The 25,651-nt window shown below is 41.2% G+C and overlaps 3 protein-coding genes across 3 annotated transcripts in view; all 3 read right to left on the bottom strand.

Moving 5' to 3' along the window:
• Positions 1-1,776: 1,776 nt before the first annotated feature.
• Positions 1,777-12,585, bottom strand: LOC133540107 (leucine-rich repeat-containing protein 3B-like). The gene is made up of 2 exons (XM_061882608.1): positions 12,437-12,585; positions 1,777-3,276 (listed from the first exon to the last, which is right to left on the bottom strand). The coding sequence occupies exon 2, from the start codon at positions 3,162-3,164 to the stop codon at positions 2,382-2,384; it is 783 nt and encodes a 260-aa protein (XP_061738592.1). The 5' UTR covers positions 3,165-3,276; positions 12,437-12,585; the 3' UTR covers positions 1,777-2,381.
• A 3,681-nt stretch (positions 12,586-16,266) lies between these two features.
• The window catches only part of LOC133540105 (3-oxoacyl-[acyl-carrier-protein] synthase, mitochondrial-like), a 9,555-nt gene continuing 170 nt past the window's right edge, over positions 16,267-25,651 (bottom strand). Inside the window, exons 1-2 of the mRNA XM_061882605.1 lie at positions 24,700-25,651; positions 16,267-17,993 (exon numbers count right to left, since the gene is read on the bottom strand). The exon at positions 24,700-25,651 is cut by the window's right edge and continues 170 nt beyond it. Of these exons, the coding sequence (XP_061738589.1) occupies positions 17,591-17,993; positions 24,700-25,651 (1,355 nt within the window). The 3' untranslated portion in view covers positions 16,267-17,590. The remainder of the gene's footprint in view (positions 17,994-24,699) is intronic.
• LOC133540106 (3-oxoacyl-[acyl-carrier-protein] synthase, mitochondrial-like) lies at positions 22,868-24,685 on the bottom strand. Its single transcript, XM_061882607.1, has 2 exons — positions 23,157-24,685; positions 22,868-23,064 (listed from the first exon to the last, which is right to left on the bottom strand). Exons 1-2 carry the CDS (start codon positions 23,405-23,407, stop codon positions 23,007-23,009), a joined length of 309 nt encoding a protein of 102 aa, XP_061738591.1. The 5' UTR covers positions 23,408-24,685; the 3' UTR covers positions 22,868-23,006.

Raw genomic sequence — 25,651 nt, 5'->3', positions numbered from 1 at the left:
GCTCTACACATGTTTGCAAGCAAACAAAAGTGTGACAAAAAAAAATAAACGATAAGAACCACTGAAATACGGAATAAGTTTGTCGTAGACAAGATCATGCTCCTTCTGGAAACAAACTCCCACTCTGCTACGTCTTCTGGAAGTTTCTCTGACGCCATCCTCGAATTAGCATAATGACAGAAAACACTAACACAAAACCGCAAAAGCAGTGAAGATGTCACGTTGTGTAAATGGGGAATAAAAAGAGAATACAATGATTTGCAAACCCTTTTCAACTTAAATTCTATTGAATAGCCTGCAAAGACAAGATATTTAACATTTAAAATGGTAAACTTTGTTATTTTTGGCAAATATTAGCTCATTTGGAATGTGAAGCCTGCAAGATGTTTCAAAAAAGCTAGCACAAGTGGCAAAAAAGACTGAGAAAGTTGAGGAATGCTCGTCAAACACTCATTTGGAACATTCTACAGGTGTGCAGGCTAATTGGGTGCCATGATTGGGTATAAAAGCAGCTTCCATGAAATGCTCAGTCATTCACAAACAAGGATGGGGCGAGGGTCTCCACTTTGTCAACAAATGCCGGAGGAAATTGTTTAAGAACATTTCTCAACCAGCTATTGCAAGGAATTTAGGGAGTTCACCGTCGAAAGGTTTAGAGAATCACTGCACGTAAAAACCGACATCAGTGTGTAAAGGATATCACCACATGGGCTAAGGAACACTTAAAAAAAGCACTGTCGGTAGCTACAGTTGGTCGCTACATATGTAAGTGCAAGTTAAAGCCAAAGCCATTTATCAACAACACCCAGAAACACCGCTGCAAATGGCCCCCCATTGGAAAAGAAGAAGAGGAAAGTGAAGAAGAATTGGAAGAACAATTTGATGAAAAGGAATTTGAAGAAGAAATAGAAGAAGAAGAAAAAGAGGAAGAAGACGAAGGGGAAAGTGAAGAACAATTGGAAGAATTTGATGAAGAATGGATGAAGAGGAATTTGATGAAGAAATAGAAGAAGAAAAAGAGGAAGAAGATGAAATAGTAGAAGAAGAGAAGAAAACAGGATAGAAGTAAAAGAAGAACAAGAAGAAAAAGAAGAAGAAGAAAAAGAAGAAGAAAAAGAAGAAGATGAAATAGAAGAAGGCGGAATAAAAGAAAAAGAAAAAGAATGAAGAAGAAGAAGAAGAAAGAGAAGAAGACGGAATAGAAGAACAACAAGAACAAGAAAAAGAACAATAAGAAGAAAAAGTAGATGAAATAGAAGAAGAAGAAAAAGAGGAAGAAGATGAAATAGTAGAAGAAGAGAAGAAAACAGAATAGAAGAAAAAGAAGAACAAGGAGAAAAAGAAGAACAAGAAAAAGAAGAAGAAAAAGACAAAGATGAAATAGAAGAAGAAGGCGGAATAAAAGAAAAAGAAGAAGAATAAAAGAATGAAGAAGAAGAAGAAAAGGAAGAAAAAGTAGAAAGCGAAGAAGACGGAATAGAAGAACAACAAGAACAAGAAAAAGAACAACAAGAAGAAAAAGTAGACGAAATAGAAGAAGAAGACAAAAAAGAAGACAAAGAACAAAGGAGGGATGAAGAAAAGGTGGAAAAGGAAGAAAAGACCGGGGGCACAGACTTTCTGGCGGTGGAGGTCTGTGAGGAGGCGTGGCCTGGGGACCTGCAGCGAGGCGGGGGGGGTATTGGTGCCAGGGCAGCAGCAGAGAAGAAGGGGGCCGGAGAAGTTGGAGAAGTTGGAGCGAATGGCGAAGAGAGAACCCCCAACCCGAGCACGAGAGTCCTTCCACAATCATGGTCGCCCCTGCTTATTACAGCGAGACAACGTCAAGCCACGTGTTACAACAGCGTGGCTTCGTAGTAAAACAATGCGGGTACTAGACTGGCCTGCCTGTAGTCCAGACCTGTCTCCCATGGAAAATAAGAAGGCTAAAATATGAAGCAGGAGACTGTTGAACAACTTAAACTGTACATCAAGCAAGAATGGGAAAGAATTCCACTTCAAAAAAGTGTCTCCTCAGTTCCCAATAAATTCGAAATTCATGATTATTTGCAAAAAGTTTCTCAGTTGGAAGGTTAAAATCATGTCTTTGCAGTCTATTTCAATTGAAGTTGAAAATGATTTGTTGTAGTCTCTTTTTATTTAGCATTTACACAAGCCGACAACTTCACTGCTTTTGGCTTTTGTACACTGGCTGAAGAGTGTCCAAGGTTTTAGTCCAACCATTTGGAAAAGATTACAAATCCTAACGTGCCGTTTGACCCTCATTTGTTTTTTTCAAGCCGGACTGTACATGTCGAAGCCGAGTGTGAAATTCAAGACCACGGAGCGAGCCATGTTTGCAGGAAGAAGCCTTGTCTTGACGGGCCGGTCCGAGGCTCCCCTCAGACCACGGTGCTTATGTCGTCAGCCTCTTCTGCTTTCTTGGGCTTGCTGGGAAGAGACTTGAGGTACTCCAGGTGTCGCCTGGCGTCCTCCTGGTTCTGACGAACGTAGTAGACCACGTAGGAAATGACCATGGCGAACCAACAGAACATGGTCACCAGCATGGCGTAGTCCGTTGTCCTTTTGGCGACGTTGCAGAGATCGCCGGCCACTGCCAGGAAAGGTCGTCCCTCCTGGTCCCGAAGCTCGGAGCTCCTGCACAGAACCCGAGTGGTGGATTCGTGGTTGTGGGCCATCCCGCCGATGGCCTGCTGGAGGGCGCAGTCGCAGTGCCAGGGATTATCGTCCATGATAACACGAGCCTTGAGGCGGGAAAAGGCCTCCCTGTGCACACTGGTGATGCGGTTATGGGACAGGTCCAGCACTTGGAGCGTTGCCTCGACGCCACTGAACGCCCCATCTCCGAGCGTCTCCACGGTATTGTAGGAAAGGTTGAGCTCTCTCAAAAGCCAAAGTCCGTGGAAAGCCTGATCGGGAACGCTGTCTATCTGGTTGTGGTCCAGCCTCAACAAGACCGTGTCCACCGGCAGGCTGGGAGGGATCTCTTTGAGCCGGGACTGACTGCAGCTGACATTGAGCCCATGAAGGTGGAGGTCCCGCTGACAGTTGCAGCCTCTGGGACACATGCTGGCCGAAGGGAAACACAGGACCATGAGTACCAGACTCTGGAGGAGCAGGCACATGGGGATGGAGCGTGACAACCACAACTCTAACACAGTCATGGCCACTGGCTGTCTGCGGCATCCCGTCCGGGACCAGCACCACTGGTTCTTCAAAGACAAGTCATGGGACACATATGCGGACCGACTGCTGCTACCGGAGGATCAGCACAACCTGGAACCAAACAAGTCAAGATGATTGATCAGATCTAGTCATGGACTAGTATTTGTAGGATCTACTCTTAAACCCAGATTGGTCACATATACTAGTATACTGGTCAGAGCTAGTCTCAGATTGGTCAGATATAGTCTGAGACAGGTCAGATATAGTCTTGGATTGGATTGGTTGGATCTAGCAGGAGACAAATTGTTCACATCGAGTCTTAGATTGGTCAAATCTTGTCTTGGACTTAGAATGTTCAGATCTCGTCACTCTAACACAGTCTTAGTGACTGGCTGTCTGGGGCATCCCGTCCGGGACCAGCACCACTGGTTCTTCAAAGACAAGTCATGGGAGACACATGCGGACCTACTGGAGGATCGGGACAACCTGAAACCAAACAAGTCAAGATGAGGTTTGTCATCTGGAGTAGGACCTTGGTTGACTGCTGACTAAGTCTTGATTACTGAGCCACGGCCAGTTATGGTTAGACTGGTCAGATCTAGTATGAGACTTAGTTGGTCCAATCTAATCAGACTTAGATTCGTCAGATCTAGTCAACGACTTAGATTGGTCAAATCTCGTATGAGACTTAGATTGGTCACATTTAGTCTTAGACTTAGATTTGTCACATCTATCCATAGACTTACATTCAGCAGATCTAGTCAGAGACTTAAAGTGGTCAAATGGTGTCTTGAACTTCGATTGATCAGATCTAGTCATAGACTAATATTTGTTGGATCTAGTCTTAAACTCAGATTGGTGACATATACTAGTATACTGGTCAGATCTAGTCTTAGATTGGTCAGATAGAGTCTGAGACAGGTTAGATATAGTCTTGGACTTGGATTGGTTAGATCTAGCATGAGACTTAAATTGGTCACATCGAGTCTTAGATTGGTCAAATCTTGTCTTGGACTGAGAATGGTCAGATCTCGTCACTCTAACACAGTCTTAGTGACTGGCTGTCTGGGGCATCCCGTCCGGGACCAGCACCACCGGTTCTTCAAAGACAAGTCATGGGAGACACATGCGGACCTACTGGAGGATCGGGACAACCTGAAACCAAACAAGGCAAGATGAGGTTTGTCATCTGGAGTAGGACCTTGGTTGACTGCTAACTAAGTCTTGATTACTGAGCCACGGCCAGTTATGGTTAGACTGGTCAGATCTAGTATGAGCCTTAGATTGGTCCAATCTAATCAGACTTAGATTCGTCAGATCTAGTCAACGACTTAGATTGGTCAAATCTCGTATGAGACCTAGATTGGTCACATTTAGTCTTAGACTTAGATTTGTCACATCTATCCATAGACTTACATTCAGCAGATCTAGTCAGAGACTTAAAGTGGTCAAATGTTGTCTTGAACTTCGATTGATCAGATCTAGTCAAAGACTAATATTTGTTGGATCTAGTCTTAAACTCAGATTGGTCACATATACTAGTATACTGGTCAGATCTAGTCTTAGATTGGTCAGATAGAGGCTGAGACAGGTTATATATAGTCTTAGACTTGGATTGGTTTGATCTAGTATGAGACTTAAATTGGTCACATCGAGTCTTAGACTTGGATTGGTCAAATCTTGTCTTGGACTGAGAATGTTCAGATCTCGTCACTCTAACACAGTCTTAGTGACTGGCTGTCTGCGGCATCCCGCCTGGGACCAGCACCACCGGTTCTTCAAAGACAAGTCATGGGAGACACATGCGGACCTACTGGAGGATCGGGACAACCTGAAACCAAACAAGGCAAGATGAGGTTTGTCATCTGGAGTAGGACCTTGGTTGTGATGATAGGGTCGACTGCTAACTAAGTCTTGATTACTGAGCCACGGCCAGTTATGGTTAGACTGGTCAGATCTAGTATGAGACTTAGATTGGTCCAATCTAATCAGACTTAGATTTGTCAGATCTAGTCAACGACTTAGATTGGTCAAATCTCGTATGAGACCTAGATTGGTCACATTTAGTCTTAGACTTAGATTTGTCACATCTATCCATAGACTTACATTCAGCAGATCTAGTCAGAGACTTAAAGTGGTCAAATGGTGTCTTGAACTTCGATTGATCAGATCTAGTCATAGACTAATATTTGTGGGATCTAGTCTTAAACTCAGATTGGTGACATATACTAGTATACTGGTCAGATCTAGTCTTAGATTGGTCAGATAGAGTCTGAGACAGGTTATATATAGTCTTGGACTTGGATTGGTTAGATCTAGCATGAGACTTAAATTGTTCACATCGAGTCTTAGATTGGTCAAATCTTGTCTTGGACTTAGAATGTTCAGATCTCGTCACTCTAACACAGTCTTAGTGACTGGCTGTCTGCGGCATCCCGTCCGGGACCAGCACCACTGGTTCTTCAAAGACAAGTCATGGGAGACGCATGCGGACCTACTGGAGGATCGGGACAACCTGAAACCAAGCAAGGCAAGATGAGGTTTGTCATCTGGAATAGGACCTTGGTTGTGATGATAGGGTTGACTGCTAACTAAGTCTTGATTACTGAGCCACGGCCAGTTATGATTAGACTGGTCAGATCTAGTATGGGACTTAGATTGGTCAGATCTAGTATGAGACTTAGATTGGTCCAATCTAATCAGACTTGGATTCGTCAGATCTTGTCAACGACTTAGATTGGTCAAATCTCGTATGAGACTTAGATTGGTCACATTTAGTCTTAGACTTAGATTTGTCACATCTATCCATAGACTTACATTCAGCAGATCTAGTCAGAGACTTAAAGTGGTCAAATGTTGTCTTGAACTTCGATTGATCAGATCTAGTCATAGACTAATATTTGTGGGATCTAGACTTAAACTCAGATTGGTCACATATACTAGTATACTGGTCAGATCTAGTCTTAGATGGGTCAGAAATAGTCTGAGACAAATCAGATATAGACTTGGACTTGGATTGGTTAGATCTAGTATGAGACTTAAATTGGTCACATCTAGTCTTAGACACAGATTTGTCAGATCTAGTAGGTAGGTAGGTCTTTATTGTCATTGCAACCAGTACAACAAAACTTTGTTTTCAGCACAAACCTGTTCAAAATTACACATGTTTTTTCATTCTACATGTGAATTATTTCCATTCTACGTTAGATTTATTTTCCATTATATGTTGGAATTGTTTCCATTCCACATGTGAATTTTTTTCATTCTGTATTTGATTATTTTTCATGCTACATATGAATTATTTTCATTCTACATTTGATTTTTTTTCCATTATATATTTAAATGATTTCCATTCCACATGTGAATTATTTGCATTCCACATTTGATTTTTTTCCCCATTATTTTAATTTTACGTTAGATTTTTTTTCCATTAAATGTTTGAACTATTTCCATTCCACATGTGAATTATTTTCATTCTATATTTGATTTATTTTTCCATTCTACATGTGAATTTGTTCCATTCCACATGTGAATTATTTACATTCTACATGACATTTTTTTTCATTATATTTGAATATTTACATTCCACATGTGAATTATTTTCATTCTATATTTGATTTTTTTCCCCATTATTTTCATTCTACGTTAGTTTTTTTTCCATTATGTATTTGAATTATTTCCATTCCACATGTGAATTATTTACATTCTACGTTACATTTTTTTTTTCATTATGTTTGAAATATTTCCTTTCCACATGTGAATTTTTTCCACTCCACATGTGAATTATTTACGTTCTGCATGTGAATTATTTTCATTCTACATTTGATTTTTTTTTACCATTATAAGTTTGAATTATTTCCAAACCACTTGTGAATGATTTGCATTCTACATGTGAATTATTTCCATTCTATGTTAGATTGTTCTCCCCATTATGTGTTTGAATTATTTCCATTCCACATGTGAATTTTTTCCATTCTATATTTGATTTTTTCCCCATTCCACAAGTGAATTATTTGCATTCTACATTAGATTTTTTTTTCCATTATATGTTTTGAACTATTTCCATTCCACATGTGAATTATTTTCTTTCTATATTTGATTTCTTTTTCCATTCTACATGTGATTTTTTCCATTCCACATGTGAATTATTTGCATTCTACATGTGAATTATTTACATTCTACATTAAAAAAATTTTCATCATTTTTGAACTATTTCCATTCCACGTGTGAATTATTTTCATTCTTAATTGGAATTTTTTTTTACATTCCACATGTGAATTATTTTCATTCTACTTTAGTTTTTTTTTCCATTATATGTTTGAATTATTTCTTTTCCACATGTGAATTATTTGCATTCTACATTAGATGTGTTTTTCATTATATGTTTTGAACTATTTCCATTCTACATGTGAATTTGTTCCATTCCACATGTGAATTATTTGCATTCCACATGTGAATTATTTACATTCTACATTACATTTTTTTCATTATGTTTGAACTATTTCCATTCCACATGTGAGTTATTTTCATTCTAAATTAGATTTTTTCCCCCATTATTTTCATTCTACGTTAGTTTTTTTTTCCATTATTAATTTGAATTATGTCCATTCCACATGTGAATTATTTACATTCTACGTTACATTTTTTTCATTATGTTTGAACTATTTCCATTCAACATGTGATTTTTTTTCCATTCCACATGTGAATTATTTTCATTCTATATCTGATTTTTTTCCCATTATTTTCATTCTACGTTTGTTTTTTTTCCATTATATGTTTGAAATATTTCCTTTCCACATGTGAATTATTTGCGTTCTGCATGTGAATTATTTTTATTCTACATTTGATTTTTTTTTTTACCATTATATATTTGAATTATTTCCAAACCACTTGTGAATGATTTGCATTCTACATGTGAATTATTTCCATTCTATGTTAGATATTTCCCCCCCCATTATATGTTTGAATGATTTCCATTCCACATGTGAATTTTTTCCATTCTATATTTGATCTTTTTCCCCATTCCACAAGTGAATTATTTGCATTCTACATTAGATTTTTTTTTCCATTATATGTTTTGAACTATTTCCATTCCACATGTGAATTATTTTCATTCTATATTTGATTTATTTTTCCATTCCACATGTGAATTATTTTCATTCTATATTTGATTTATTTTTCCATTCCACATGTGAATTATTTTCATTCTATATTTGATTTATTTTTCCATTCCACATGTGAATTATTTTCATTCTATATTTGATTTATTCTTCCATTCTACATGTGATTTTTTTCCATTCCACATGTGAATTATTTTCATTCTATATTTGATTTATTTTTCCATTCCACAATATAATTATTTTCATTCTATATTTGATTTATTTTTCCATTCTACATGTGAATTTGTTCCATTCCACATGTGAATTATTTGCATTCTACATGTGAATTATTTACATTCTACATTACATTTTTTTCATTATGTTTGAACTATTTCCATTCCACATGTGAATTATTTTCATTCTAAATTTGATTTTTTAATATTCCATATGTGAATTATTTTCATTCTATATTTGATTTTTTTCCCATTGTTTTAATTCTACGTTAGTTTTTTTTCCATTATATGTTTGAATTATTTCTATTCCACATGTGAATTATTTGCATTCTACATTTGAATTATTTACAATCCATGTTACATTTTTTTTCATTATGTTTGAACTATTTCCATTCCACATGTGAATTATCTTCATTCTATATTTGATTTTTTCCCCATTATTTTCATTCTACGTTTGTTTTTTTCCATTATATATTTGAATTATTTCCATTCTGCATGTGAATTATTTCCATTCTACATTTGATTTTTTTTACCATTATATGTTTGAATTATTTCCAAACCACTTGTGAATGATTTGCATTCTACATGTGAATTATTTCCATTCTATGTTAGATATTCCCCCCCCCATTATATGTTTGAATTATTTCCATTCCACATGTGAATTTTTTCCATTCTATATTTGATTTTTTTCCCCATTCCACATGTGAATTATTTACATTCTACATTTGATTTTTTTTTTCCATTATATGTTTTGAACTATTTCCATTCCACATGTGAATTATTATCATTCTATATTTGATTTATTTTTCCATTCCACATGTGAATTATTTTCATTCTATATTTGATTTATTTTTTTCATTCTAAATGTGAATTTGTTCCATTCCACATGTGAATTATTTACATTCTACGCGTGAATTATTTACATTCTACATTACATTTTTTTTTTCATTATGTTTGAACTATTTCCATTCCACATCTGAATTATTTTTATTCTAAATTTGATTTTTTAATATTCCATATGTGAATCATTTTCATTCTATATTTGATTTTTTTCCCATTATTTTTATTCTACATTAGTTTTTTTTCCATTATATATTTGAAGTATTTCTATTCTACATGTGAATTATTTACAATCTACATTACATTTTTTTCATTATGTTTGAACTATTTCCATTCAACATGTGATTTTTTTCCATTCCACATGTGAATTATTTTCATTCTATATTTGATTTTTTTCCCATTATTTTCATTCTAAGTTAGATTTTTTTCTTCCCATTATATGTTTGAATTATTTCCATTCCACATGTGAATTATTTACATTTTACGTTACATTTTTTTCATTATGTTTGAACTATTTAGATTCCACATGTGAATTATATTCATTCTATATTTGATATATTCTTCCATTCTACATGTGATTTTTTTCCATTCCACATGTGAATTATTTTCATTCTACATTTGATTTATTTTTCCATTCCACATGTGAATTATTTTCATTCTATATTTGATTTATTCTTCCATTCTACATGTGATTTTTTTCCATTCCACATGTGAATTATTTTCATTCTACATTTGATTTATTTTTCCATTCCACATGTGAATTATTTTCATTCTACATTTGATTTATTTTTCCATTCCACATGTGAATTATTTTCATTCTATATTTGATTTATTCTTCCATTCTACATGTGATTTTTTTCCATTCCACATGTGAATTATTTTCATTCTACATTTGATTTATTTTTCCAATCTACATGTGAATTTGTTCCATTCCACATGTGAATTATTTGCATTCTGCACGGGAATTATTTACATTCTACATTACATTTTTTTTCATTATGTTTTGAACTGTTTCCATTCAACATGTGAATTATTTTCATTCTATATTTGATTTATTTTTCCATTCCTCATGTGAATTATTTTCATTCTATATTACATTTTTTTCATTATGTTTGAACTATTTCCATTCCACGTGTGAATTATTTTCATTCTATATTTGATTTTTTCCCCCCATTATTTTCTTTCTACTTTAGTTTTTTTTCCATTATGTATTTGAATTATTTCCATTCCACATGTGAATTATTTACATTCTACGTTACATTTTTTTCATTATGTTTGAACTATTTCCATTCAACATGTGATTTTTTTTTACATTCCACATGTGAATTATTTTCATTCTATATTTGATTTATTTTTCCATTCTACATGTGAATTTGTTCCATTCTACATGTGAATTATTTACATTCTACATTACATTTTTTTTCATTATGTTTGAACTATTTCCATTCCACATGTGAATTATTTTCATTCTATATTTGATTTTTCCCCCATTATTTTCATTCTACGTTAGTTTTTTTTTCCATTATGTATTTGAATTATTTCCATTCCACATGTGAATTATTTTCATTCTATATTTGATTTTTTTTTATATTCCACATGTAAATTATTTTCATTCGATATTTGATTTTTTTCCCATTATTTTCATTCTATGTTTTTTTCCATTATATATTGGAATTATTTCCATTCCACATGTGAATTATTTACATTCTATATTTGATTTATTCTTCCATTCTACATGTGAATTATTTTTGTTCTATATTTGATTTATTTTTCCATTCTACATGTGGATTATTTTCATTCTATATTTAATTTATTTTTCCATTCTACATGTGAATTTGTTCCATTCCACATGTGAATTATTTGCATTCTACATGTGAATTATTTACATTCTACATTAAAAAAATTTTCATCATTTTTGAACTATTTCCATTCCACGTGTGAATTATTTTCATTCTTAATTGGAATTTTTTTTATATTCCACATGTGAATTATTTTCATTCTATATTTGTTTTTTCCCATTATTTTCATTCTACGTTAGTTTTTTTTTCCATTATATATTTGAATTATTTCCATTCTACATGTGAATTATTTACATTCTGTGTTACATTTTTTTTCATTGTTTGAACTATTTCCATTCCACATGTGAATTATTTTCATTCTATATTTGATTTTTTTCCCATTATTTTCATTCTACGTTAGTTTTTTTTCCCATTATATGTTTGAATTATTTCCTTTCCAAATGTGAATTTTTTCCACTCCACATGTAAATTATTTGCATTCTACATGTGAATTATTTTTATTCTACATTTGATTTTTTTTACCATTATATATTTGAATTATTTCCATTCCACATGTGAATTATTTTCATTCTATATTTGATTTATTCTTCCATTCTACATGTGATTTTTTTCCATTCTACATGTGATTTTTTCCATTCCACATGTGAATTATTTTCATTCTTTATTTGATTTATTTTTCCATTCTACATGTGAATTATTTACATTCTATATTTGTTTTTTCCCCATTATTTTCATTCTACGTTAGTTTTTTTTCCATTATATATTTGAATTATTTCCATTCTACATGTGAATTATTTACATTCTATGTTACATTTTTTGCGTTCTTTTTCCATTCAACATGTGATTTTTTTCCATTCCACTTGTGAATGATTTTCATTCTATATTTGATTTTTTTCCCATTATTTTCATTCTACGTTAGTTTTTTTCCCCCATTATATGTTTGAATTATTTCCTTTCCAAATGTGAATTTTTTCCACTCCACATGTGAATTATTTATATTCTACATTAGATTTTTTTTTACCATTATATGTTTGAATTATTTCCAAGCCACTTGTGAATGATTTGCATTCTACATGTGAATTATTTCCATTCCATGTTAGATATTTCCCCCTCCATTATATGTTTGAATGATTTCCATTCCACATGTGAAACGGGCTGGGTCGCACGTGCACATGCAAACGTGCACGCGCACGAAGGCAAACACTGAACGACGTTGCTTGGCTTTGCTCAAACATGAGAAGATGAGAGAAGAGAGGATGAGAGCAGCGACAACATGCGTCATGTGTGGATTAGAGCTGACCTGCAAAGATCACGTGACCGCGGACACCTGCAGCGTCCTCCTTCTTCTGCATCTTCACGCTTCTGTTTGATGCATCTTCCACATCACAACCACGTCCAACACCTTTCCAACTAAGGACTACAAGCTCGCGTAAAGCTTGCGTCAAGCCCGCAACCGGCAAACACGCAGCACTTCCGTTTCCGCTTTGGGCTTTTCGCTATAAAACACTATTTGTACTCCAGGTTAAATCATCATGGCGGGTACTAAATACTAATAATTGATGTGAAAGATCATATTTGTTATTTTTCTGTTGTGCAAAAGTACGTACAATTAAATGAAAGTGTATTATCTTATAGATTGATACTGTGAATGGATGTTGAAGACATTTTTCAACATTGCTGGCCTACATTTGATGATATTGATCTTATATTTCTAACTATTCAATGTAAATGTACACAAATATTGTTTTCCCACACTGCAGGTCCATTTGGATTTCTTTAATTAAACATAAAAAAGCACTTATCCAGGATAAGTTTGAAGATGAGGTCCAGATATGCAGTTAATGCCTTGCTTTTACTTAAGTCAATCAATCAATCAATCTGTTTATTTATATAGCCCCAAATCACAAATGTCTCAAAGGACTGCACAAATCATTACGACTACGACATCCTCGGAAGAACCCACAAAAGGGCAAGGAAAACTCACACCCAGTGGGACGCTAGTGACAATGCTGACTATGAGAAACCTTGGAGAGGACCTCAGATGTGGGCAACCCCCCCCCCTCTCTAGGGGACCGAAAGCAATGGATGTCGAGCGGGTCCAACATGATACTGTGAAAGTTCAATCCGTAGTGGCTCCAACACAGCCGCGAGAGTTCAGTTCAAAGTGGATCCAAGACAGCAGCGAGAGTCCCGTCCACAGGAAACCATCTCAAGCGGAGGCGGATCAGCAGCGTAGAGATGTCCCCAACCGATACACAGGCGAGCGGTCCATCCTGGGTCTCGACTCTGGACAGCCAGTACTTCATCCATGGTCATCGGACCGGACCCCCTCTACAAGGGACATAGGAGTAAAACGAAAAGAAGCGGCAGATCAACTGGTCTAAAAAGGAGGTCTATTTAAAGGCTAGAGTATACAGATGAGTTTTAAGGTGAGACTTAAATGCTTCTACTGAGGTAGCATCTCGAACTGTTACCGGGAGGGCATTCCAGAGTACTGGAGCCCGAACGGGAAACGCTCTATAGCCCGCAGACTTTTTTTGGGCTCTAGGAATCACTAATAAGCCGGAGTCTTTTGAACGCAGATTTCTTGCCGGGACATATGGTACAATACAATCGGCAAGATAGGCTGGAGCTAGACCGTGTAGTATTTTATACGTAAGTAGTAAAACCTTAAAGTCACATCTTAAGTGCACAGGAAGCCAGTGCAGGTGAGCCTGTATAGGTATATATGTATGTATGTATGTATATAAAGGTATATACAGTATAGGTATATATATGTATGTATATACAGTATAGGTATATATATGTATGTATATATGTATATAAAGGTATATACAGTATAGGTATATATGTATGTATATATGTATATAAAGGTATATATGTATGTACATATGTATATAAAGGTATATACAGTATAGGTATATATGTATGTATATATGTATATAAAGGTATATACAGTATAGGTATATATGTATGCATATATGTATATAAAGGTATATACAGTATAGGTATATATGTATATATATATGTATATAAAGGTATATACAGTATAGGTATATATGTATGTATATATGTATATAAAGGTATATACAGTATAGGTATATATGTATGTATATATGTATATAAAGGTATATACAGTATAGGTATATATATGTATGTATATACAGTATAGGTATATATATGTATGTATATATGTATATAAAGGTATATACAGTATAGGTATATATGTATGTATATATGTATATAAAGGTATATACAGTATAGGTATATATGTATGTATATATGTATATAAAGGTATATATGTATGTATATATGTATGTATATATGTATATAAAGGTATATACAGTACAGGCGTAATATGATCAAACTTTCTTGTTCTTGTCAAAAGTCTAGCAGCCGCATTTTGTACCAACTGTAATCTTTTAATGCTAGACATGGGGAGACCCGAAAATAATACGTTACAGTAATCGAGACGAGACGTAACAAACGCATGGATAATGATCTCAGCGTCTTTAGTGGACAAAATGGAGCGAATTTTAGCGATATAACGGAGATGAAAGAAGGCCGTTTTAGTAACGCTTTTAATGTGTGACTCAAAGGAGAGAGTTGGGTGGAAGATAATACCCAGATTTTTTACCGAGTCACCTTGTTTTATTATTTGGTTGTCAAATGTTAAAGTTGTATTATTAAATATGACAATATTTAAGTCAATTTTTTTACTCTAGTAACTTTTTTAACTTTTATTTCAAAACTTTTTTGGGGGATGAATTGTACTTGTCCTAGTAGTTTAAATGCAACATATTTTTTTAAATTTCACTTGAGTATTTTTGTGAAGAACAGTTTCTTTGGTTACTTTCATTTTAGAGGCAACATGTGCACATACTCAAAACGTTAAGTGTATATACAGATTTGAAAAAAAGTGTAATTTAATTTATTTTTGAACATTGATGTGATTGATCATGTATTCTGTATTAATCAATATGTCTGTATAATTGATTAGTGATCAGTTTCTAGGGTGTACCAGAAGCTGTGTGAATATATATATATATATATATATATATATATATATATATATATATATATATATATATATATATATATATATGTGTGTGTGAATCTATATATCTATCTATATATATATATATATATACATATATATATGTGTGTGAATCTATATATATATATATATATATGTATGTATGTATATACATGTATATATATACAGTATATATGTATATGTGTGTGTGAATCTATATATATATATATATATATATATATAGATTCACACACACACATATACATATATACTGTATATATATACATGTATATATATATATACATATATTGATTTATTGATTGATATATATATATATATGTGTGTGTGTACATACATAACTATGTATACGTACACACATATATGTATGTATATGTGTGTGTATACATGTGTATATATATATATATTTATATATACACCAGTATATATATATATATATATATATATATATATATACATACATACATACATATATATAGGTCTATATGTATGTACACACATAAATATGTACATACAAAAATATGTATACATACACACATATGTATATATATATATATATATATATATATATATATATATATATATATATATGGCCCTGCGATGAGGTGGCGACTTGTCCAGGGTGTACACCGCCTTCCGCCCGATTGTAGCTGAGATAGGAACCAGTGCCCCCCGCCCCCCAAAAGAGAATAAGCAGTAGAAAATGGATGGATGATGAATGGATATTTTTATATATAAAGTGCTTATATATACACAGATACATATATGTACATACATAAACATGTATACATACATGTATGTATTTCTGAGACTCTTGTTTTGGTAGCGCAGCCAGGAAGAAGCGGCGCTGTTGTAACTTATGGGTTATATACTACTTGCCAACCCTCCCGGACTCCCGAAATTAAGAGCCTCTCCCGAAAATCTCCGGAAATTCAGGCGGAGCTGGAGGCCACGCCCCCTCCAGCTCCATGTGGACCTGAGTGACGTGTCGACAGCCGGTTTTCAAGTCCGCTTTCCCACAATATAACGGCGTGCCTGCCCAATGACGTTATAACTGTGGAATGATTGAGGGCCAGTTCTTGGTTTCTTATGTGGGTTTATTGTTAGGCAGTTTCATTAACGACCTCCCAGCGCGGCAACAACACACAACAACAGCAGTCACGTAATCGGAGGTCTCAAGGTTGGCAAGTATGTTCTCGTCCTTCCTGTCGGTCGTTTTTTCTTAACAATGATCCGGCAGCAGCCAGCGTCATCTCACTCGGGTGCCGTGGATGTCAATCAAGTCACGTCTTGGTGAAGATTGATGAGCGCTCATTTTTAGGGCTATTTTTTGAATGCCTGGCTGGCGATGGAGTGACACACCCTCCACCATCCACCGCTAGCTAACCATCCACGTAATCGCCACCCCTGATTTAATACGCAAGTAGTTTTCTGGATTTGACCGTACGTCAATTTTTAGCAGGAACTCTGAAAGGAGACTCTTGACATTTTCTTCTGTAATGTAATGCTTTGTAATATACCATATTTCCTTGAATTGCCGCAGGGTATATAGTATGGCCATGTCTCGAATTTCCCCCGGGTCAAACTCGTCACGTCACGAGTGACACTTCACCTGTCATCATTTTCAAAATGGAGGAGGCTGATTTCAATCATTTGAAATCGCATAAAGGGAAGAAGATTAAGAGCTATTCAGTAGGATTTAAGGTCCAAGCTATTGAATATGCTGAAAAGAACAGTAAGCAGCTATGTTTTATTAATATACCGTAGCTGCGTGTGTCAAATATGAGTCATTAAATGACTCCCGTCTCCTGGTGGTAGAGGGCGCTAGTGATCCTTCTTGCGACTACTCGGCTGCGGAAGAAGTGACAACAAGCAGCGATCGTTTATTTTTTCCTCTCGCTTGCACTTTTAACATGGAGGATTACATATCTAAAATAAAACAGTTTTCTAAACTAGACTTTCAATCGAAGCAGGAAGTAATAAAGGAAGATCTGCATCGAGACAGACTTATAAAACTGAAGAAAGATAAGGAAGACTTCTATAAACAAGTTATCGATGCTTTTGATCAGAAGGAGCTGCGCATGGACTTCATTTATAAGTAAAGGCAAGACCATAATAACGTTTTTTTTAAATAAATGTGCTTTTTGTGATGGTATCCTTATATCACACTCAAATTTTTAAGCGCAGGCCTAAATTTACCGCATGCCTTTGGCAAGCGCCGGAGTGAGAAGAGGCTTTAAAATAATTAGCGCATGCTTGCCTTTACCGCATGCCTTTGGTAAGAGGTTTTAAATTAATTAGCGCCCTGGCGACAATGCAAGGAAATACTCTATGATGCACACCTTTATTCCAAATCAGGACATATTGGTGTGGCCACCTGTGAAAAAGTGCTGGAGCAGGCTACGCACTGGCAAGACACAGAGTGGCGTTTGTCCCCCCGAATCCAAAAGAGTTAGAGAGCGCCACACGTCTGCCCGAAGTCCGCCAGGTCTGCGCCGTGCAGGGGACGTAGTTGAGGTTGAAGTCCGGGTGGGTGTGGTCCAGGTTGAGCGTGGGAGGCAGGACGCCGTGGTAACAGGCCAGCGCGGTGAAGGCGGCCTCCAGGGCCCCCGCCGCCCCCAGCAGGTGTCCCGTGGCGCCCTTGGTGGACGACACGGCCAGACGTGCAGCGTGTGGGCCAAACAGCCTCTTGATGGCGGCGTTTTCCGCCGCGTCGCCCAAAGGTGTGGAGGTGGCGTGGGCGTTCACGTACGTCACGTCCTCGGGTGAAACGCCCGCGTCTTTGATGGCCGCTGACATGCACCTGTCGAAAAAAAGTACATTTTACTTGGTGACGGGGTTTCTGCAAGGATAGTGTAGTGGGGGTGGTGTACTACATTTATATAGCGCTTTTCTCTAGTGACTCAAAGCACTTTACATAGTGAAACCCAATATCTAAGTTACATTTAAAGCAGTGTGAAGCGGGTGGGTAAAGTGTCTTGCCCAAGGACACAACGGCAGTGACTAGGATGGCAGATGGCGGAAGCGGGGATCGAACCTGGAACCTTCAAGTTGCTGGCATAGCCATTTAACCAACAGAGCTATACCGCTCCTCATTTATCTGTGCTAGAAGATGGATGGAAGGAGTCAAAATCTTACAATTGTGCACACACACACACACACATAGCGGCATAGCTCGGTTGGTAGAGTGGCTGTGCCAGCAACTTGAGGGTTGCAGGTTCGATTCCCGCTTGTGCCATCCTAGTTACTGCCGTTGTGTCCTTGGGCAAGACGCTTTACCCACCTGCTCCCAGTGCCACCCACACTGGTTTAAATGTAACTTAGATATTGGGTTTCACTATGTAAAGTGCTTTGAGTCACTAGAGAAAAGCGCTATATAATTCACTTCACTTATATAGCGCTTTTCTCTAGTGACTCAAAGCACTTTACATAGTGAAACCCAATATCTAAGTTACATTTAAAGCAGTGTGAAGCGGGTGGGTAAAGTGTCTTGCCCAAGGACACAACGGCAGTGACTAGGATGGCAGATGGCGGAAGCGGGGATCGAACCTGGAACCTTCAAGTTGCTGGCATAGCCATTTAACCAACAGAGCTATACCGCTCCTCATTTATCTGTGCTAGAAGATGGATGGAAGGAGTCAAAATCTTACAATTGTGCACACACACACACACACACACACATGGCGGCATAGCTCGGTTGGTAGAGTGGCTGTGCCAGCAACTTGGGGGTTGCAGGTTCGATTCCCGCTTGTGCCATCCTAGTTACTGCCGTTGTGTCCTTGGGCAAGACACTTTACCCACCTGCTCCCAGTGCCACCCACACTGGTTTAAATGTAACTTAGATATTGGGTTTCACTATGTAAAGCGCTTTGAGTCACTTGAGAAAAGCGCTATATAAATATAATTCACTTCACTTCACACACACACACGCACGCACGCACGCACACACAACAACTAGAAAACGTTATTTTTTGAAAATATTAGCTCATTTGGAATATTAAGCCTGCAATATATTTCAAAAAAGCTGGCACGAGTGGCAAAAAAGACCGAGTTAGTTGAGGAATGCTCATCAAACATTTATTTGGAACATGCCACAGGTGTGCAGGCTAATTGGGAACAGGTGGGTGCCATGGAATGCTCAGTCGTTCACAAACAAGGACGGGGCGAGGGCCACCACTTTGTCAACAAATGCCTGAGCAAATTGTATAAAAATAATATTTCTCAACCAGCTATTGCAAGGAATTTAGGGATTTCGCCATCTACAGTCCATAATATCATTAAAAGGTTCAGAGGATCCGGAGAAATCGCTGCACGTAAAGCCACGATATTACGGACTTTCGATCCCTCGGGCGGTACTGCATCAAAAAGCCACATGAGTGTGTAAAGGATATCACCACACTGGCTCAGGACCAACTACAGTCGGTCGCTACATCCCTAAGTGCAAGTTAAAACCTTACTATGCAAAGCCAAAGCCATTTATCAACAACACCCGGAAACTAAGATGGACTGATGCAAAGTGGAAAAGTGTTCTGTGGTCTGACAAGTCCACATTTCCAATTTTTTGGGGGAAACTGTGTCCAAAAAGCAAAAGAACCATCCAGATTGTTTTAGGCGCAAAGTGTAAAAGCCAGCATGTGTGATGGCATGGGGGTGTATTAGTGGCCAAGGCCATGCATCCATCCATCTTCTTCCACTTATCCGAGGTCGGGTCGCGGGCGCAGCAGCCTAAGCAGGGAAGCCCAGAGTTTGTTTTTTTTTAAATAAAAATAATAGTAAAGTAGATTTCAACTCACTGAAGCTTTTCAAATTGCAACGTTGCAAAAATAAATATTATTGTCCCCGCATTGTCTCGGCAACCATAAATTGTGAATTGAATCAATCAATCAATCAATCAATGTTTACTTATATAGCCCTAAATCACTAGTGTCTCAAAGGGCTGCACAAACCACTACGACATCCTCGGTAGGCCCACATAAGGGCAAGGAAAACTCACACCCAGTGGGACGTCGGTGACAATGATGACTATGAGAACCTTGGAGAGGAGGAAAGCAATGGATGTCGAGCGGGTCTAACATGATACTGTGAAAGTTCAATCCATAATGGATCCAACACAATCGCGAGAGTCCAGTCCAAAGCGCATCCAACACAGCAGCGAGAGTCCCGTTCACAGCGGAGCCAGCAGGAAACCATCCCAAGCGGAGGCGGATCAGCAGCGCAGAGATGTCCCCAGCCGATACACAGGCGAGCAGTACATGGCCACCGGATCGGACCGGACCCCCTCCACAAGGGAGAGTGGGACATAGAAGAAAAAGAAAAGAAACGGCAGATCAACTGGTCTAAAAAGGGAGTCTATTTAAAGGCTAGAGTATACAAATGAGTTTTAAGGAGACTTAATTGAATCATCCATCCATCCATTTTCCACCGCTTATTCCCTTTTTGGGGTCGCGGGGGGGGGGGCGCTGGCGCCTATCTCAGCTACAATCGGGCGGAAGGCGGCGTACACCCTGGACAAGTCGCCACCTCATCGCAGGGCCTGAATTGAATCATGGTTAACACAAATCCATCCATCCATTTTCTACCGCTCGTCCCTTTGGGGGCATGTAGAGAGAGAAATGAAGGGGTTACCTAAATGCCCCGTCTCCGTCGGCGCTGGGTGTGGTAATGTGGCTGGCGTCCCCCGACAGTCCATACCCCAAGACCTCGGCGTAGATCCGGGCCCCCCTGTTGACGGCGTGGTCCCGCTCCTCCAGCAGGACCACGGCCGCTCCCTCGCCCATCACGAAGCCCTCTCTTTCGGGATGGAAGGGCCTGAAAGCCAGTCTGGGATCTTGGTTCCATTTGGTGGCGAGGGCCCGCGCCCGGGCGAAGCCGGCCATCGCCAGGGGCCCCACGCAGGATTCGTGAGAGTCCAGTCCAAAGCGGATCCAACACAGCAGCGAGAGTCCCGTTCACAGCGGAGCCAGCAGGAAACCATCCCAAGCGGAGGCGGATCAGCAGCGCAGAGATGTCCCCAGCCGATACACAGGCGAGCAATACATGGCCACCGGATCGGACCGGACCCCCTCCACAAGGGAGAGTGGGACATAGAAGAAAAAGAAAAGAAACGGCAGATCAACTGGTCTAAAAAGGGAGTCTATTTAAAGGCTAGAGTATACAAATGAGTTTTAAGGAGACTTAATTGAATTATCCATCCATCCATTTTCCACCGCTTATTCCCTTTTTGGGGTCGCGGGGGGGCGCTGGCGCCTATCTCAGCTACAATCGGGCGGAAGGCGGGGTACACTCTGGACAAGTCGCCACCTCATCGCAGGGCCTGAATTGAATCATGGTTAACACAAATCCATCCATCCATTTTCTACCGCTCGTCCCTTTGGGGGCATGTAAAGAGAGAAATGAAGGGGTTACCTAAATGCCCCGTCTCCGTCGGCGCTGGGTGTGGTAATGTGGCTGGCGTCCCCCGACAGTCCATACCCCAAGACCTCGGCGTAGATCCGGGCCCCCCTGTTGACGGCATGGTCCCGCTCCTCCAGCAGGACCACGGCCGCTCCCTCACCCATCACGAAGCCCTCTCTTTCGGGATGGAAGGGCCTGGAAGCCAGTCTGGGATCTTGGTTCCATTTGGTGGCGAGGGCCCGCGCCCGGGCGAAGCCGGCCATCGCCAGGGGCCCCACGCAGGATTGGTGAGAGTCCAGTCCAAAGCGGATCCAACACAGCAGCGAGAGTCCCGTTCACAGCGGAGCCAGCAGGAAACCAATCCAAGCGGAGGCGGATCAGCAGCGCAGAGATGTCCCCAGCCGATACACAGGCGAGCAGTACATGGCCACCGGATCGGACCGGACCCCCTCCACAAGGGAGAGTGGGACATAGAAGAAAAAGAAAAGAAACGGCAGATCAACTGGTCTAAAAAGGGAGTCTATTTAAAGGCTAGAGTATACAAATGAGTCTTAAGGAGACTTAATTGAATCATCCATCCATCCATTTTCTACCGCTTATTCCCTTTTTGGGGTCGCGGGGGGGGCGCTGGCGCCTATCTCAGCTACAATCGGGCGGAAGGCGGGGTACACCCTGGACAAGTCGCCACCTCATCGCAGGGCCTGAATTGAATCATGGTTAACACAAATCCATCCATCCATTTTCTACCGCTCGTCCCTTTGGGGGCATGTAGAGAGAGAAATGAAGGGGTTACCTAAATGCCCCGTCTCCGTCGGCGCTGGGTGTGGTAATGTGGCTGGCGTCCCCCGACAGTCCATACCCCAAGACCTCAGCGTAGATCCGGGCCCCCCTGTTGACGGCGTGGTCCCGCTCCTCCAGCAGGACCACGGCCGCTCCCTCGCCCATCACGAAGCCCTCTCTTTCGGGATGGAAGGGCCTGGAAGCCAGTCTGGGATCCTGGTTCCATTTGGTGGCGAGGGCCCGCGCCCGGGCGAAGCCGGCCATCGCCAGGGGCCCCACGCAGGATTCGTGAGAGTCCAGTCCAAAGCGGATCCAACACAGCAGCGAGAGTCCCGTTCACAGCGGAGCCAGCAGGAAACCATCCCAAGCGGAGGCGGATCAGCAGCGCAGAGATGTCCCCAGCCGATACACAGGCGAGCAGTACATGGCCACCGGATCGGACCGGACCCCCTTCACAAGGGAGAGTGGGACATAGAAGAAAAAGAAAAGAAACGGCAGATCAACTGGTCTAAAAAGGGAGTCTATTTAAAGGCTAAAGTATACAAATGAGTTTTAAGGAGACTTAATTGAATCATCCATCCATCCATTTTCTACCGCTTATTCCCTTTTTGGGGTCGTGGGGGGGCCCTGGCGCCTATCTCAGCTACAATCGGGCGGAAGGCGGGGTACACTCTGGACAAGTCGCCACCTCATCGCAGGGCCTGAATTGAGTCATGGTTAACACAAATCCATCCATCCATTTTCTACCGCTCGTCCCTTTGGGGGCATGTAGAGAGAGAAATGAAGGGGTTACCTAAATGCCCCGTCTCCGTCGGCGCTGGGTGTGGTAATGTGGCTGGCGTCCCCCGACAGTCCATACCCCAAGACCTCGGCGTAGATCCGGGCCCCCCTGTTGACGGCGTGGTCCCGCTCCTCCAGCAGGACCACGGCCGCTCCCTCGCCCATCACGAAGCCCTCTCTTTCGGGATGGAAGGGCCTGGAAGCCAGTCTGGGATCGTGGTTCCATTTGGTGGCGAGGGCCCGCGCCCGGGCGAAGCCGGCCATCGCCAGGGGCCCCACGCAGGATTCGTGAGAGTCCAGTCCAAAGCGGATCCAACACAGCAGCGAGAGTCCCGTTCACAGCGGAGCCAGCAGGAAACCATCCCAAGCGGAGGCGGATCAGCAGCGCAGAGATGTCCCCAGCCGATACACAGGCGAGCAGTACATGGCCACCGGATCGGACCGGACCCCCTTCACAAGGGAGAGTGGGACATAGAAGAAAAAGAAAAGAAACGGCAGATCAACTGGTCTAAAAAGGGAGTCTATTTAAAGGCTAAAGTATACAAATGAGTTTTAAGGAGACTTAATTGAATCATCCATCCATCCATTTTCTACCGCTTATTCCCTTTTTGGGGTCGTGGGGGGGCCCTGGCGCCTATCTCAGCTACAATCGGGCGGAAGGCGGGGTACACTCTGGACAAGTCGCCACCTCATCGCAGGGCCTGAATTGAATCATGGTTAACACAAATCCATCCATCCATTTTCTACCGCTCGTCCCTTTGGGGGCATGTAGAGAGAGAAATGAAGGGGTTACCTAAATGCCCCGTCTCCGTCGGCGCTGGGTGTGGTAATGTGGCTGGCGTCCCCCGACAGTCCATACCCCAAGACCTCGGCGTAGATCCGGGCCCCCCTGTTGACGGCGTGGTCCCGCTCCTCCAGCAGGACCACGGCCGCTCCCTCGCCCATCACGAAGCCCTCTCTTTCGGGATGGAAGGGCCTGGAAGCCAGTCTGGGATCGTGGTTCCATTTGGTGGCGAGGGCCCGCGCCCGGGCGAAGCCGGCCATCGCCAGGGGCCCCACGCAGGATTCGTGAGAGTCCAGTCCAAAGCGGATCCAACACAGCAGCGAGAGTCCCGTTCACAGCGGAGCCAGCAGGAAACCATCCCAAGCGGAGGCGGATCAGCAGCGCAGAGATGTCCCCAGCCGATACACAGGCAAGCAGTACATGGCCACCGGATCGGACCGGACCCCCTCCACAAGGGAGAGTGGGACATAGAAGAAAAAGAAAAGAAACGGCAGATCAACTGGTCTAAAAAGGGAGTCTATTTAAAGGCTAGAGTATACAAATGAGTTTTAAGGAGACTTAATTGAATCATCCATCCATCCATTTTCTACCGCTTATTCCCTTTTTGGGGTCGCGGGGGGGCGCTGGCGCCTATCTCAGGCGGGGTACACTCTGGACAAGTCGCCACCTCATCGCAGGGCCTGAATTGAATCATGGTTAACACAAATCCATCCATCCATTTTCTACCGCTCGTCCCTTTGGGGGCCTGTAGAGAGAGAAATGAAGGGGTTACCTAAATGCCCCGTCTCCGTCGGCGCTGGGTGTGGTAATGTGGCTGGCGTCCCCCGACAGCCCATACCCCAAGACCTCGGCGTAGATCCGGGCCCCCCTGTTGACGGCGTGGTCCCGCTCCTCCAGCAGGACCACGGCCGCTCCCTCGCCCATCACGAAGCCCTCTCTTTCGGGATGGAAGGGCCTGGAAGCCAGTCTGGGATCGTGGTTCCATTTGGTGGCGAGGGCCCGCGCCCGGGCGAAGCCGGCCATCGCCAGGGGCCCCACGCAGGATTCGGTACCCCCTGTAACCATGGCGACCGCATCACCGCGGGCAATGAACCTGGCGGCGTCGCCGATGGCGTGCGCGCCCGTGGTGCAGGCCGTGGACACGGCGTGGTTGGGGCCCCTGAGTTTGTGCTTGATGCTGATGTGCCCGGCGGGCATGTTGACCAGGATGCGGGGCACGAAGAAGGGGCTGACCTTCTTGTAGCCCCTTTCTTGCAGGGCCAGGGAGGCGGAGGCGATTTCCTCCAGCGGCACCATGCCCATGCCCACAGCCACCCCGCTGGCCAGTTGCTCCTCCCTGGTCGTGGGGCGCCACGCTGCGTCCTGCAGGGCCAGGTGAGCGGCTCCGAGGGCCATCACTGTGGCCCCCGTCATGCTCCGCATCTCCCCGGCGGAGGCGAACAGAGTCTCGTCATAAAGACCTTCCCCGCGTCCTCTGGGCACTAAAGCCGCGACTTTGCAGGGGATCGCTTTGTAGTCCTCCGAGTCCAGGGCGACAATGCCGCTGTGGCCGAGGATGAGCCGCTTCCAGGGCAGCATAGTCCCGGTGCCGAGAGGACTGACCAGGCCGATGCCGGTGATGACAACCCTTCTTCCGCCCGGCCCGCTGCTCCGCCATCTTGGACACGTCAACTTCTTCTTGTCGAACAGAAGCCTGCCGCTGCGTCGCAGTTGCAACTTCCCCC

Source organism: Nerophis ophidion, linkage group LG21 (assembly GCF_033978795.1).
Source record: "Nerophis ophidion isolate RoL-2023_Sa linkage group LG21, RoL_Noph_v1.0, whole genome shotgun sequence".
In the NCBI taxonomy this organism is placed as follows: domain Eukaryota; kingdom Metazoa; phylum Chordata; class Actinopteri; order Syngnathiformes; family Syngnathidae; genus Nerophis; species Nerophis ophidion.
This window is presented reverse-complemented; position numbering and strand designations above follow the sequence as displayed.